The 16,242-nt window shown below is 52.5% G+C and overlaps 1 protein-coding gene across 1 annotated transcript; it reads right to left on the minus strand.

Annotated features, from left to right (window-relative positions):
• Positions 1-1,837: 1,837 nt before the first annotated feature.
• LOC123344986 (C-type lectin domain family 2 member D-like) lies at positions 1,838-15,010 on the minus strand. Its single transcript, XM_044981493.1, has 6 exons — positions 14,725-15,010; positions 8,144-8,398; positions 6,284-6,379; positions 3,614-3,801; positions 2,718-2,827; positions 1,838-2,133 (listed from the first exon to the last, which is right to left on the minus strand). The coding sequence occupies exons 2-6, from the start codon at positions 8,232-8,234 to the stop codon at positions 1,983-1,985; spliced, it is 636 nt and encodes a 211-aa protein (XP_044837428.1). The 5' UTR covers positions 8,235-8,398; positions 14,725-15,010; the 3' UTR covers positions 1,838-1,982.
• Positions 15,011-16,242: the final 1,232 nt, after the last annotated feature.

Below are 16,242 nucleotides of genomic sequence, written 5' to 3' on the forward strand. Positions count from 1 at the left end.
GCTTTACATCATTGATTAGATGGGATTGATCATGAAGGAAACATCCCCCCAGTATGTTACACCAATATGATGCTGAAAGGGAATGATCTTAGCCAATCAGAGGACGGTGAGGCTGTACCGTTTCCAACTCATAACAGTCTTTTCCTCCCTCCCCAGTTCCCTGCACTTGGTTTGGGTTAGTCACCGTACAGTTATTCCAAGGCCTGGTCTACACTACAGGGCGAGGTCAACATAAGCTGCCCAGCTGGGAAGTGTCACCACTTAAATTTGGCTCCTGCCGACATAAGTGCCTCTCTACACCTCCCCGAGTCGCGTAAAGTCACGGTCGATGTAATCAGCTCAACGCAGCGGCAGTGTAGATGCTGCATGGCTTATGCTGACTGCTAGTGGCCTCCAGGAGCCATCCCACAATGGCCCCGTTGACAATACAAGCAAACCTGGGGTGAGGACGTGGACTGCTGACACAAGGAGCCAAGCAAGCGCAAACCCCAGCAAGTTACTAACTGCGGTGGCTGTACGTCGACGTATGTTAGGTTGACATAAATTTGTAGTGTAGACATGGCCGAAGAGATGAGCCTGGATGAACTATAGAGAGACGAGAGACTGGGGTAGAAAGGAGGAGCAGGGGAAGGGAAAAGAAACGTGCCAAGCAGCAGTTTCACAGCATGTTATAGTTTTGTAGGGCCTTCCCTCATCGCACTTAAAATCTGACAGCAGTGAGAAGGGGGTTGATACACAGAGGTCACTATAAACCCTGAACGTGTAACATCTGTCTTACTAACGGGGGGTGGAGGAGGGGGATAGAGGATGATCCGGGGGAGGAACTACCTCCTAAAACTCAGGCTTCCCAAAAAAAGTTTTTTTTAACAATGGAGAGGGAGCGGTGGCTTACACCTGGAGTCAAGAGTCACATCTCACAGCCAATATCCAACCCAAGGAAGCAGCACAGACACTAGACACAAGAGAACAATTAGATCCCATTCCACCCACCCACCAGAAGCCAACAGTGGATTGCTCCCTATTGCACATTCCTAGTGCGTTAGCCACTCGAGTATTCAATGTTCCAGCCTTTCCCTTGGGGAGACTCCTTCACAGCCTCAGAGATCCCGGAAGGTCAATCTAGAATTTCTCCTTTTTAAAATTTCATCCCCTTCCTCCATTTTATATCTCATCCCTCTAAGCATTTTTTCTCCCTCTTTGGTAGGCTGCCATGTCCTCCCTTGCTCAAGTGAACTCTGTCTCCTCAATTCCATCCCTGATCCCACCCCCTCAACCCGCTCTTCTTTGGACTCGCTGTAATTTACCAGTATCTTTCTGGCACCAAAAACCCCAAAATGAAACCCAGGACCACAGCTGTACAGAGAGATTCTTCCTCTCTGCTCTGGGACATGACAACTCTGAGCAGGTGGCCCCCCCTGGCTTTTCTTGTCGTCATTACGCCTTGAAAACTCACGCTCATCTTCAGCCGCTCATGCTTGCTTTGATTAAACTGAACAAAGGGTCGATTTCAGGCTGGATCACAGGAAATACTGCCTTGCTGGGGTGAGTCTGTTAGGCTGTGAACTGTCTCCCCAAGGGAAGGGATGGGAGCAGGGCCGGCGCCAGGCAGCAGCTCAGCAAGCAGGTGCTTGGGGTGGCCAAGGGGAAGGGGCGGCACGTCAGGCTCCTCGGCGGCGGGTCCCTCGGTCCCTCTCAGAGGGAAGGACCTGCCACCGAAGTGCCACCGAAGAAGAAAGCGGCGTGGTGAAGCTACCGCTGATAGCGATTGCGGCTTGCTTTCCCCGCCCCCCCCCACTGCTTGGGGCGGCAAAAACCCTGGAGCTGGCCCTGGATGGGAGCTCAATCACTGGGGACATTTACAGTCAAGATTAGACAAAACCTAAGAGACTAAAAACCCCATTCTGCACCACCTGCTGGTAGTAAGAGTGAACCACCAGAGGTGGCCCAATATGGCCTTTCCAAGTCTAATTTATGGGATTCGCTTAAATTTGCTCTCCCATTGCACGGCCCTTTCCCTTTGTATAGGCGTCTGGTTTGCTGCAGATCCAGTATCTCGTCATAACACACCGTGAGCTGCTGACGCCTTTCTCGTCATTCAGATACGCGCAGTCGCCGCCTCCTCTTATCTGAAACCTGCAACACAAGAGCCAGGGCGCTAGAGGTTGCGTGTGTTAGTCACTATCAGAGACACTCCTGACTGTGTCTCTTAGGGGAGCTACTGCACACACAGACCTTGTCTGTACAGACTGGAACAGGCCCTCCTGCTTCCATCTCCCTGCAACAGAATCCACAGCTGCCTCCTCCCTGGCCGGTGGGAATACCAAGAGGGCCACAGAAAGTAACCAGCATGGAGCATCAGGACAGCAGAAGGAGAAGGGGGGTGGGGATGAAAGACGACAATCATCCCGTTCCCATTTAATTCTCTCTTCTGGGAGCTGGTTTCCTCCCTCACCCCTGGTTGCTGCTCGCCCTCCCACCCAGCTGTGAGCAGCGCTGATACAAAGCAGGAAACAGCCGGGTGCAAGTCACCCAAGGGGGAGGCCTTCTAAGGAGCTGAAAGAGCCTGTGACAAATGCCAAGACCTGACAGCACAGGCTGGATTATTCACGAGCCAAGATTTGTCTCTAGCATCCAAGTATCCAAAGCACCCGACGAGCCCTGAATTAGGACGCTGCTGCCCAGGTCTCTTCTTCAAATATACAGAGAGGGGAACTCACCAGCGGTTGAATTCGCTGCCGTTGGCCCATTTCCAGGGCTGGCCCAGATCCTGCTCTCTCCGGAGGCCGATCCAGTGCTCAGGTTTGCCTTTATAGCGCAGCATGAAAGCCTTGAATAGAGGCACATACAACAGAAACAGCACATATCAGACTCCAAATTCATAGGAGATGAATCTCATCTGCCTCGGCGCACTCTGCGCAACAAGGGAGTCAAAGCTTTTGTTGTGTGCGTACGTGTGTGAGAGAGAGATTTCAGACAGGGGCCGGGGCAGAGGGAAGGGGAAATCTTCCCCTCACGTTTGCGTGGGATGGAATTCAGATGGTCCCCATCCACACAGTTTCCCCTCTCTCTCATCTTCCAGTTCGCTCTGCCCCGTTTTCCCAGAGGCCTAAGCAAGACTTAGGTGCCAGCCCCCACGTGGATACTCTTGCGGACTAAAACTACACCGATATACATGATTTCACAACGGATTCAACAATGCACCACCTGGAACCAGAGGGCAGGTACTTGGCATGGCTAAGCCATGCTTCCGCTGCCTGTGCTGCCCCAGCTACGCTGCTATTTCCACTCATGCTGCCGTCAGCAGGCGGGACTGAATCTGGGACCTCTGAAGCTTAGTGTATGAGCCTCTATTGCCTGAGCTAAAAGCCACATGGCTCTTGGCTAAAGCTGCAGCAGACTCCTCAATCTGGGCTAGGTGCCACCAGAGGGGGACAGAGCGCCACAGCCACCAGGCTGGGTTATACTAGCACAAGTGTGTCCGTGAGGAGGGGAATCACACCCCCAGCACGTAGTGTAGACACAGCCCGTGACAGAGCAGGGCTCCTCTCGCACAGGAGAAGCTGAGCCTGTCTGTCCTGTCAGGGCCAATCTATTGCATCTGTGTGTCTCTCACCATTTCCGGCTCACTGTCGATCCCAGCCAGGGAGGCGCCGAGGGAGGCGCAGCTGCTCCGGCTGTAGGTCCAGTTCCCTTCGGCGTCTGAGAAATAGTAGCATTTCCCTCGGTATCCGACCCAGCCGTCTGAGCAGCAGCGGGCGGCAAGTGGTCCAGGATCAGCCACAGGTGAGTTAGCTCTATGTACTGAAAGTAAGAAAGCGATGCAGGTCTGAGACTGTTTCCCTCCCAACTCCCCATCGATATCTGGTGGGAATGGAGGGGACTAATTCCCTCAGGTCCAGGATTCAGAGGCTCCTTAAGTCTCTGCTAGTTGCCTAGAGAGAACCAGGGAAAAAACAGGACATTAGAAATCAGGCCACTGAGAGGTTTACGTGCCTCTGATTTCAGTGACTGAACACAGTGAGGATGCAGCTAAGAGGCAGCCCACAGCTAGTGTTCAGCAGAGACAGAGCTAGACCCAGAGGCAGCATTAAGTAGCTGCAAGGGGACAGTTACCAACCTGCCTGCAGACGGAGAATATTGAAACTTGATAGAAGTTCAGTTTTGGAATAATCAGCTGGGACAGCAGGTCTGCTGGTTTTGCTCTTTGCTTTACTCTTCCAGGAAATGCACTGAGATGGAGGTGGGATGAGATTCCCCTCTAGGGACAAACACTGACCACACTGAACAGGACGGGGGGCGTTTTCCCCATAGAATCTGACTGCTGCACTAGTGATAGAGCCACAGTCAAATTTACAATTAGTTAGTCTGTTGGAGCAGGTGAATGAATTCTGAGGCCTTGTCTACACAGGAAAGGTTTTTTGGAAGCAGGACCGGCTCCAGACCCCAGCGTGCCAAGCGCGCGCTTGGGGTGGCATTTTGCCGGCAGGGCGGCAGGCGGCTCCGGCAGACCTTCCGCAGTCATGCCTGCGGGAGCTCCACCGGAGCCGCGGGACCAGCGGACCCTCCGCAGGCACGTCTGCAAGAGGTCCCCCAGAGCTGTGACCGGCAGCGTGCCCCCTGCGGCATGCCGCCGTGCTTGGGGCGGCCAAATTCCTAGAGCCGCCCCTGTTTGGAAGCTAAGGTGTGAGTTTAAACCAGTGTAACTATATAGGTATAACCCTCAACTAGAGACACTTGTTCCCTTTTAAAAGTGGCTTTTTTTCAGTTTGACCCATATAGCAGAACCTCAGAGCTGCGAACACCTTGGGAATGGAGGTTGTTCGTAACTTGGAAATGTTCATAACTCTGAACAAAATGTTATGGTTATTCTTGCCAAGGTTTACAACTGAACATTGACTTAATACAGCTTTGAAACTTTACTATACAGAAGAAAAATGCTGCTTTCCCTTTATTTTGTTAGTAGTTTACCTTTAACACAGCACTCTTCTGTATTTGTTTTTGGGGTTTTTTTTGTCTCTGCTGCTGCCTGATTGCGTACTTCCAGTTCCAAATGAGGTGTATGATTGACCATCCAGTTCCTAACTCTGGTGTTTGTAACTCTGAGATTCTCCTGTACAGCTACCCAAGCACCATGAGCTAAACTGAAAAGAGGCCACTCTAAATCAGGGACAGAAAGTGGCCACAGGGTGGCACCAGAATCTCAAAAATGGTGTGGGCTGGTGTAACCGCTGGCTCTGTGAACAGTTTCAACTCAATTTTCCTCTCCCTGCAATGTATCTATTTCAGTGCTGTGTAAGAGCAGCAATGGGGTCGCCCATCACCACCACCAATGGATATTTTAGCTTTTTATATTTTGGAGGGGGAAGGGGAGAGGAAGGAGTTTGATTCACATTCTTTGGCATGACATTGCAGCATGTTATATTCTAACACATTCTTGTGCTCTTTGTTCTGCCTCAGCTGATCTTTGAACAGGGGGCTTATGTTGAGTGACAAACTGTCAGTGGTTAGTGAGACACCCTCAAACTTAAAATAATCACCCTTCTCTCTGAAAATTTTGTACCTACCATTGTTACAAGTAACTCCCAAAGCGACTGTATCAGAGAGGGGAACGACAAATATTTCTCTTTAGTTTTTTAACTTCTTGAGTGTGCACCTGACAACACTGAGGCTCTTTTTACAATGTCAATGGGATTTCTGCTCCTTAAGGCACTTTTGAAAATCCCACTCTTTTGTGCATCACAGTTTTGCCTGTTTGTCTGGGTCTTTTCATGCAGCAACAGCAACGAGAAGAAAATATTGGTTCAGACCCACAAATGTTGGCAAAGAGACTCAGGGGTGGGACCTAAACTAATTTAAAAAAACCTGGTTAGGGTTTAGAAGAAATGTCAGGGCAGATTTTTAAAGGTCCGAAGCATCTAACTCCCACTGAAACCAGTAAGTTAGGTGCCCAAAAATCTGGCCTGTCTATAAATCTGAGAGCAATAATTTTGTGGTTAAGGATCTGACTGAAACTCCCTGAGAGACCTTGGGCAGCTCATTTATCTGGGCCTCAGGTCCCCACCCGTAACATGGGGGCAGGGAGTGAGGAAAACACCATTAATGCATGTGCGGCACTCTAATAACTATGGTGATGAGGGCCACAAGAGAACCTAAATAGACAGACTCTGTTTTGACCTGACTGCTGAAGCCACAGAGGAAGTAGAGATCATGTGACTTCGGCACCAGCAGGGTTGAGTGGCAGACGCAGACACAGACAGGGTGTGAGCGAAGGCTGAGAACTCACCTGCCAGAGCTGTTGCCAAACCAATGATTAAACCAGCGACGCCGACTAGGACTAAGCAGATAACAGAGCATATTAAGGTGCAGCCAAATCCATTCCCTGAAAGAGAGAAAGCCATGAATGTCCTGGGGCTGCCGGAGGGACCAGAGTTATAGTAATATCAGCCTCTGAGCTGCCATTGGCCAAATCATTTTGTATTTGGATTTCTAGGGGCTTGCCTACACATTTAGTTCACAACCATCTGAGGCATGAGTCTACCCCGTGCTAGCCTGCTGCAGCCTAACTATCCGCTTGGACCTTGCAGACACACATTAATAGTTAGTTAGCCCTCTGAAATCCGGTTAGAGCAAAGTGGATTAACTGTCTGTGTAGACAAGCCCTAAAATGCTCTAATGTCCATGCTGGGCATATGGACAAATACTCATGAAAGCAACAGTCCAGAGCCCTGAAAGCGACCAGCTCTGCCAGTGCCACCAAATCGATGAACGTGCCCAATTACAATTGGATTAAACGATTCCACCCGTTGCTCCTACCCAGACTCCCCTGCAGCTGTTGTCCAGAGTGTCCCAGAGACAACTGGCTCCCAGCCGACAAAAGGGAGGGAAATGTGCCTCATCCTCAGCGTCACTCTGCAGTTTCTGCCCCATGCCCTGCCTGTGCCCCCCACCTGGGGGGACAAAGGGGATCAGATTCTACCACACAAACCCAACTGCATCCAGCTCCCCTTCAAGCCAAGCTGCTCTGAGACCGTCAGGGGTGTTTGCCATATGGCCCTTGGCTTCAGAGCAGACTAGATCTGAGGTTAGTGACACTAAAGATCTGAGAAAATGCCCCCTGCAGGGAGGGCACAGCCCCTTCCTAGTCTGAGAAACAAACAAAGGATTTTTATTTGCAGCTTCAGGACAGCTGGGTTTGTATGAGTCACCGGAAGAGACACCAGGATATCCCAGTCCCAGAGGCAACGATCCTGGGACAAACTCATTTGTTTTCCTAACGGTTCTTTCTCAGGCCACTTCTAGATTTAGTTAGAGGAGAGCAAAGCAGTGAAGGTATTAGAAGTACAGCGGGAAGATCCTCTTTCCCCACACTGGAGCCAAGAATCTGAGCTGCCAATCAGGCCCTCCAGGCTAAGGCTTAACCTGCCTGGATTTGGATTGGGGCTAGAAACAACATCCTCCCTCTAGATTTCCTACTTTCCTTGTTTCAAGAAACACAGTTCTGTGGTGATCAGATCAGATTTAAATGAGAAATAGCATGAGCATTCCTCCAGAAGGGTAAATCCGGGTAGCTCTGAGCTGGGAGAATTGTTGGTGGTCTACCATTCCACTCTGCATAAAGCCCCTTGCAAATACCCTACCCCCAATGCTTTGACCCACGCTTCAGAAGATACAACGGATGCCCTGGCAAATGCATTTTCCTGAATGTTATGGTAGGCCATAGAGATCCAGAACTCCCTGCACAGTTAATACATTATCCCCAGATCACTGTCCCCGTGCACACATTTTGTGGCACACATTTGAAAATCTGGCCCTCAAAACAAATCGAAGGAAAGAGAAAGTGGAGTGAGGAAAGGAAAGGGAGAGAGCGCAAGGCAGACGTGGACCAATTTTTCAAACAAATGGGGGCATAATAGATGCACCCGCAAATATTTACGTGTGCCAACCGCACACTGACGTGGCCACGTTTCTACATATGAAACAGCAAATCAGGAAACTGGATCATAGGAACCCACTGAGGTGAGCAGGTCTCTGCTCCCCATGCTTCAGAGGGTTGGGCAGTTGTGGCCACCACTGAGATGTGGCCCCATCTGGGTAGCCCCAGTGTCTCTTCCCAAGCTGCTACCCCACCAATGAGACTGTTTACCTGGCTTCCTTCCTTTGTTGAGGTCTCCATTGCGGTTAAGGGGCTGCTCTGACTGCTGGGAGTCCTCAGTGGGACTCTCTCCCTTCCCCATCTCGCCTCTCTCAGGGAGACACCAGGGAGTATCTATTCCTTCTCCTTGCCTGGGTGCTGCGGTGCTTTACTCAGCAGCAGTGCAGTGGCTTCTCTCCTGATTGACCTGGAATCCAAGACCACCATACGAGGAGTCAGCGGGCTGGTCTGTGGTTTCGCAGCCCCCTGTTCATTGCCACAAATACAGAGATACAAGCAATGCAATGAACACCCTCACATTTCATCAACCCTGTGCAACAAATCCCCAGCCTTCTCCCTCACCCCAGGATTGCAGCTCTCACCTGGGTGTGCCATCACAGAAATGTAGGACTGGAAGGGACCTGGAGAGGTCATCTAGCCCAGTCCCCTGCACTCAGGGCAGGACTAAGTATCATCTAGAACATCCCTGACAGGTGTTTGTCCAACCTGCTCTTAAACACCTCCAATGCTGGAGACTCCACAACCTCCCTAGTAAATTGCAATTTATTCCAGTGCTTCACCACCCTGATAATTTTTCCTAATGTCCAACCTAAACCTCCCTTGCTGCAATTTAAGCCCATTGCTTCTTGTCCTGTCCTCAGAGGTTACGGAGAACAATTTATCACCCTCCTCTTTAAAACAACCTTCCACGTACTTGAAAACTGTTATCATCCCCCCCACCCCCCCCGAGTATTCTCTTCTCCAGAAAAGTGTTTGGAGGAATGGCAGGGGAGGGGGGATGGAGGAAGGGGGGAGTTAGTATAATGAGGGTGAGGGTGCACGGGGCAAGCTTTGTGCTTGGGGCAGGTGCACATCGCGCTCTCTGTGTGGAGGGGAAATGGATTTAGTACCCAGTGCCCTCCCCCTGTACTGACACGTCTTCCCCCCCCCAGGATGTGGAGTAGGCACACACACATACATATAGAGCTTTGATACCCATGCTCCTCCTGCTCCCCCAGCACCGATGGCTTTGTGACGCTAGGAGCATGGGGCGCGACACACGTAACTCTGGGAAGGGGGATTTTAGTAGCCAGTTCCCAACCCTCCCTGCACCAGGGAGCTGCAGCTGTGTGTTTGCCAGGCCTGGCAGGCACTCACAGCGCTTTCCACACAGGCTGAGAGGAGTGGCTCGGTGCCCAGGTCTCCTCATGAGACACACAGCTGTCTGCCTGGAGGATGGTTTTGGCACCCAGCAGCACACTCCCTAGGTCTGCAGAGGCTGTGGGTTGGCAGAGAGACAGGGTATGTGCACACAGAGGCTGGGGGGACAGGCTCAGTGCCCCAGTCCCCGCCCCACACACTCTGATGTCATTGTTAGGCGGGTTTGTTTATTTCTCTCTGCGTATGATACCAACAGCCACCGGCAGAGGGTAACTGCAAGTTCTGTTAACTGCGCAATAACTTTCAGCCTATTGCAGACTGAAATGCCTCAAAATTCCAGACTTTGCAGTGACACCCCCGCCCCCCTCACACACCCCCACCTTTCCTTATACTGTGGGGATTAATCCTGCCTCGAGCTCCGGCTGGGGACTCACTGAGGGGAGCTGCCAGGGCAATCCAGCGCCCAGTTCCCAGCCCCTCCCTGCCCCCATTCCCCACCAACATGGGCTCAGCTAATGTCTCTCCCGACATTGACAACTCCCCTGTGGGTGCTGAATGCTGGCACCTGAGCAAGGCTCCTTCTCCCAGCCCAAGGGGCTGCCGCCTTCAGGGTAGGGGGTTAAAGGGATTCAGTCCAGGTGCTTCCCCTGTCCCCAACCATGGGGCTGCAATTTTGCAGGGGACCGACAGGGACAGATTCCAGCCAACCCTCCCCATAGATGCACCAGTAAAGGGGATGGAGCAAGGAGTGGAAGGGGCTGAGACTGAGTCCAGCTGCCCTTCCTCCGCCCGTCTCCATCCATGGGGCTACAGCCCTAGATGGTAAAGGGGCAGAATCCAACCACCTTTTCCCATCCCCAGCGGGCTACAGGGACTAGTCCGGAACCCACCTCCCGAGCCACAGGGGGTGCAGCCCAAGGGACTGACGCCAGGCAGCTGCCCCACAAATGCAGTTGCAGTCCCGGAGTTGGCCAGGGTGCAAAGTGCACCCCGCTGCCACCTCCCCAGTCCAGCCAGCGGCTGCTCTGCGCTCGGCACCACATGGAACCATTTTTCCCCATGCCACTGCTATGCCATTCACTTAAGAGACTTACGCCGTGCAGCTCTCACCTTGCTACGCAAATGGCGCAGTACTCTGGGCTCTCAGTTGTGCTGCTGGCTCCACACCCCTGCAGCAGCTGTGCCAGCGGATGGACGGAGTCCTCCCTGCCTCGTGCGGTGGCCGGGGTGAGGGAGCCGGCAGGGTGACAGGTGCTGTGCAAACACAAGCCATGCCCATGTCATAAACATACGGCTAAGGGTAGCAAAAAATCCCTCTTTACCCTGGAAAGGGTTAATCCCTCCTTTACCTGTCAAGGGTTAAGAAGCTCAGATAACCTGGTTGGCACCTGACCAAAAGGACCAATATGGGGGAAGATAGTTTTAAAACTGTGGGGGAAGGTTTTTTGTTTTGTGTTTCTTTGTTCTCTCCAGGTCAGTGAGGAACCAGGGCAGGGAAAATACATCTCCCTAAGCCATATCTGAACTAAGCATCTAATATTACAGAAATAGTAAGTAATAGCAAGAAAATGCATTAGAGTATCTTTTGTTGTAGCTTGTGAATTTTCCCTGTGCTAAGAGGGAGGTTTATCTTGGTTTCTGTAACTTTAAAATTTTGCCTAGAGGGAAAACCCTTTGGGTTTGGAATCCTTTTGTTACCCTGTAAAGTTATCATCCATCCTGATTTCACAAAGGCAGTCCTTTTATTTATTTTTAAAATAAACTTCTTTTAAGAACCTGATTGTTTTTCAGTGTCCTAAAAACCCAGGGGGGTTGATCTGTGCTCACTTTGTAACCAATTGGTTAGGATATTATTCTGAGGCCTCCCCAGGAGAGCGGGTGTAGGAGCTTGGGGGGATATTTTGCGGGAGGTAGGGCTCCAAATGGCCCTCCCTGAATGCTTGTTTAAATCACTTGGTGGTGGCAGCAATACCAAGGGCAAGGAAGGAATTTGTGCCTTGGGAAAGTTTTAAACCAAAGCTGGTAGAAATAAGCTTAGGGTTTTTTTCATATGGGTCCCCACATCTGTACCCCAGCGTTCAGAGTGGGGAGGGAACCCTGGACAGCACACTTCTGCAAGGGGTGAGGGGGAGGGGGCATGATGACCCACTCCAGGAGTTAGGCCAGGCTAAAAGGTGAATGCGGTCAGGTGCCTCTGTATACACCCCTAAGTAGAGTTGGGAGAGACACAGGGTCCCAATGTCAAGAGAAATCAGGAGCCCAACTACTTTTGTTAATCTGGGCCTGGAAGAGAGGGGCCCGGTACGAGCCAGGAGTGACTGGGCCCCATTGTGCCGGGCGCTGCACAGACACACAGGGAGAGACAGTCCCTGCCCCAGCTGAGATCAGGACCCTGTTGTGCCGGGCGCTGCACAGACACACAGGGAGAGACAGTCGCTGCCCCAGCTATCAGGGCCCAGCTGTGGCGGGATGGGGCGCTGGCCCCCTTGCCTCCAAACTCCTCCACAAATGAGTTGTCAGTGTGTTGCCCTGTGGAGTTGAGTTGTTTCTTTTGTTTCTTGTTTCAGTTCCTCTCCTGTGGACTGGGGGAGGGGCAGAAATGAACCATTCAGGAAATGGAGTCTGACTGGTCTTCGAAAACAGTGTTAGAAACCCCAAACCCCGTAACCTCCATTTCTGGATGGGATCTGGGGGTTCCAGCTCAGGGCAGGGGGCGCAGGAGGGGGATATTGGTGTTGCTAGGAATGCAGACAGAGAGTGAAGGGAAAGTTTGTGGCTGTAACAACCACACAGTACGAAATGTCCGCTGGAAAGCGAAAGTAACTCAGGAGCCGAAGGACGACATAACACATTGCTCGTCACAGAGAGCCTCCTAACCCCCCACCCCACGCAAACACAAACACACTAGGGAAGTCCTTGTGCCCACTCCATGCACAGCAGGCTCAGGAGAGGGGAATGGGGAAGAGATTGAGGAGCGGAGAGGAAGGAGGGAGAAAACTAGGCAGTGAAAAGAGGAAACAGGAGAAACGCAGCAAGGGAAGAGAGAAAGAATCAGGGTAGAAGGAGGGACTGGAGAAGGAAAAAGAGAGAAGAGGGGGAGGCGGGGGGGAGCAGCCCCCAGAGACTGCGACAAAGAAAACCCAGAGCTGGGAATGACCCCCTCAGTCACGGCCCCTGGAATCTGTGCACCTCTGAGAGGTGAAACATTGAGGGGGGGATGGGGAGCTAAGTTGCACCCCTCAGCCTGGCCCCCCTCTATGCACCATGTACCTTAAACCAGCTCCCACCATCAGCCTAGACAGAGACACACAGGTGGGAGATGTTAGCAGGAGGTAGATCTGAGCTCTGTGATGTGTTTATATCATTTGAATACCTACCGCAGAGTGACTGAAGGCAGGAATCAGGGTGGGCAGCAGAACAGGGCAGAGGTTGGGGTGAAATATGGGAACACTGTCTGCCCCCCAGGATCAGTGAGGTGGGGGGCAAGGCACCCCACAGTGACTGCACCGTGGGGTAAATGCAGGGGAGTGGGGGGGGGGTCATGCAGACTGCAGTTTCTGTGCTCTGGCATCAGTGCACCGGTGGGGGACTGTGCACCCTGCAGTGACTGTACCCCAGAATCAGAGCAGGTGGAGGGGGCAGTGCTGCACCCCACAGTTAGTGCACCCCAAAGTCACTGTGCAACCAGGCTGGTGCTTGTGAACTGTTGACATGAGCACCGGTGTGTAACCAGGGTTTGAACGCTCTGACCGCTGCAGTTGCTTATGTCAATGCTAAAGTAGCTTCAGCCTGGAATTGCACAATGCAGAGTGTGTGTGACTGATACCACTGCCTGCACTGAGCCCGCACTAACCACTGGGAGAGTTCTCCTCTGGCTCTGTGTCAAGATTTGGCAGGCAGCCCAGGTAAATACATTCTGAAAGTTGAAAACATCCAGCCTGGCTCGCACAGGGCCTGTCATTCCACCCGGTCCCAAAAGTCAGGGACCATTTCAAGGTATTGTCTCTGGCTAACCAACAGGGATGGAAATCAGTGGTGCTGCCTCTGGGGAAATTGGGGATCCAGCCACTGAGTGATGGACTTCCCAGCCCAGGATCCCCAGCCTCCCTCAGCGTTTCTCAAATGTGACAACCAGGGACTTTTCTCGCAGCCACGGCCTTCTGGGTGGTGATTGGGGAGGTGGGGGAGGGAAGCAGTGGCCCCCTCCCCCAGGGCTGCCAACCTCTGGAGACACAAACGCTGGAGGAGCAGACAGCCAGTGAGTTCCCCACCTTCCCAGGGCCAGTGGGGTCAGGCTTCAGGTGGCGGGTGGCAGGCTCCAGCCATGCGGCTTCAGGCTCCGTTCCCCCACCATATAGTGACGGGATCCGGCTCCAAGGTCACCACCCTCACCACCCTGGCCCTCGCTGCCTCCATATCCACCTGCCCATCCAGGGCTTAATTTGTCCCCAGTGTTGCTGGAGCTGAGTAAGTCTGCTGTGAAAAGAGATATTAAACTTTTCACAGCAGAGAAGAGAGACAATTGTACATTATTTTTATTACTGAGTCTGCAAAAAAAATTCCTACATAAAGAAATTACAATGATTGGGAGGTGGAAAAGTGGTCAGAGCAGCCACCAGCAAGAGTTGGTGGCAGCTCTCTGAGGCCACCAAAAATTTTGTTGTGAGAACTCTGGGACTAGATCACACTAGTGCAGTGATACTCAGAGCTCAGTGATTCAGGGGCCAAATTAGCGATCGGCATTCCCCAAAAGAGCCACAGTCGTGTAAATCCAGTGTTTCATTTACTATAGTACTACCCATATTTAAACAGTATGGCAGGGGAAATGTTTAGTTCATATCTATAGTCACAGCAAATAAGTTAATAACTTAGTGCAAGTTGATAACTTAATTGGTTAATAACACAGGAAAAGCATCCTGACTGGTTAATAACTGTAATATCTTGTGCTGCAAAGAGACACATTAAAGAGCCTCTTGATGCTCCCGAGCCTGAGTATCCCTGCTCCAGCACTGCGGATAGACTTTTCCCTCCCCACAGGTCACTCTAAACCACAGACAGTGCAGGGGGCAGAGGATGCATGTTGCACTCATTGCAGCCATGGCACGAGAGAATCCACCCCCGGCCTCCTGGTACTGGTTTGGGAGGAGTGGGGGGCGATGCACCCTGCTGTGGCTGCCCCTTGGAATCAGCGCTGGTGAAGTGGGGGTGACTGTACCCTATTAGAAAGCCCCTCTGCAGGGGAGTCTAGCCCCCCTCCCTCTGCCGCAGTTCACCTCAGACCCTGCACATTGTCCAGCCGTCAGCAGTAAATCTACCAACGTTGCCAAGAGAATTGGGCTGCAGGCTCCATGGGGCAGGGATCCGCTTCTTTTCGTGCTTGAATTCAGCACCCAGTGCAGTGCTGACCCCTCAGTAATAACAAGGAGACTCACCTCAGTCTGTGTCTGTGGCACGGAGACCTGCCTTTACCTGGTTCAGAGAGACCCTGGGCAGCTTCAAAGCACAATCTTCCCGTTCCTTCCCATGGCAGGAGAACAGGTCTGTCCTTCAGGGGACGGGTGGGAAGGGCAGCGGGTGCACAACAGCACAGGCAGAGGGGCCGGGAAAGCTTTCAATAGAACCGGCTCAGCAGAGAGGCAGCTGCACACTGAGATCTACTGCTCACATGAGCCTGCACATGGCCTTAAATACACAGAAAATACACAGCATTGCACAGAAGCAAATCTGACACAGAATACAGACACCTGAATGTATGGGATGAGTCAGACGCTTTCTGTTCTACACATGCTGGGCTGCTCCTCCCAATGACTGGGCTGCCAGCCAACTACAGTAACAGATTTTGTGGTCAGGAAGACTGTTGTACAATGACTCAGCTCTGTGCTCTCTGTAATTCCCCTTTTCCTCTCCTGCTCTAAAGCTCCAGCCAGAGAGTGCGATCAAACCCCACCTTGACTGCCAGTCCCCCTAGTCCCCCTCCCCTCATCTCTCTCCTGGGGGTGGGGGCGGGAAAGCAGGGCAACCCACCAACCAAGACATGGGGGAGATGAGCCCTGCATAGATAGCACAGTGGCTGGAGAAATTCACCCTGCAGACAATGCCCCGCCAAATCAAGGAGGATTGGAGGGGGAATGTTTTGCATCACCTGATGTTAGGGGGTGGGATCAATGTTCCCTCTAATTTTTTCTGTCCATGTGTGGAATTAATTTTATGTGCGCCAATATGGAGGTGATGTGTGGTGGGGGTGGGACGAAGGGTTCGGGGGGGGGGGGGGGCTTAGGGCTGGGCAGAGGGTTAGAGTGCAGGGAGGTGAGGGCTCTGGCTGGGGGTGCGGGCTCTGGGTGGGGCTGGGGATGAGGGGGTTTGGGGTGCAGGCTACCCAGGGGCTGCAGCGGGGAGAGAGGACTCACCCCAACCCTCTCTCCCCACAGCAGCTCAGGGTAGGGTGACCAGACAGCAAATGTGAAAAGTCAGGACGGGAGTGGGGAGTAATAGGAGCCTATATAAGAAAAAGCCCTACAAATCGGGACTGTCCCTATCAAATCGGGACATCTGGTCACCCTAGCTCAGGGCCAGGGGAGAGCCACCACTTTCTTGCCGCAGCAGCTGCAGGGAGGCTGGGCTGTGTGAGGGGCACCTCTCTACGGTCATGGCAGCTCTGGACGGGCTGGGCTGGGCCAAGGCAGGGGGGCCTCTCCCCGCCTGTGCAGCCCTTGAAAGCCTGCTACACGGCCGTGCAGCTTAGAGGGAACTTAGGGATACACCCTGCAGACAGCAGATCGGAATAATGCAGCCCCAGAGCGTCAGTGCCGGCAGTGGTGATGGGCCAGGGCAGGAAAATGGATCCAGCAGTGGGTGCACAACAACACAGGCAGAGGGACAGGGAAAGCACCCCAGAGTCAGCGGGCAAGGGCCCAAGGCAGATGCAGGCATCGGTTTCCATATGCACTTTG

This window comes from Mauremys mutica, chromosome 12, assembly GCF_020497125.1.
Source record: "Mauremys mutica isolate MM-2020 ecotype Southern chromosome 12, ASM2049712v1, whole genome shotgun sequence".
Lineage (NCBI taxonomy): Eukaryota > Metazoa > Chordata > Testudines > Geoemydidae > Mauremys > Mauremys mutica.

Bases quoted from the DNA above. Each gene is read 5' to 3' on its own strand.
- LOC123344986 (XM_044981493.1), bottom strand. From the start codon at position 8,234: ATGGGGAAGGGAGAGAGTCCCACTGAGGACTCCCAGCAGTCAGAGCAG. The intron at 6,380-8,143 runs GTAAACAGTCTC...TCTCTCTTTCAG, and splicing joins CAACAAAGGAAGGAAGCCAG to GGAATGGATTTGGCTGCACC. The intron at 2,134-2,717 runs GTGAGTTCCCCT...CTTGTGTTGCAG, and splicing joins GGCAGCGAATTCAACCGCTG to GTTTCAGATAAGAGGAGGCG.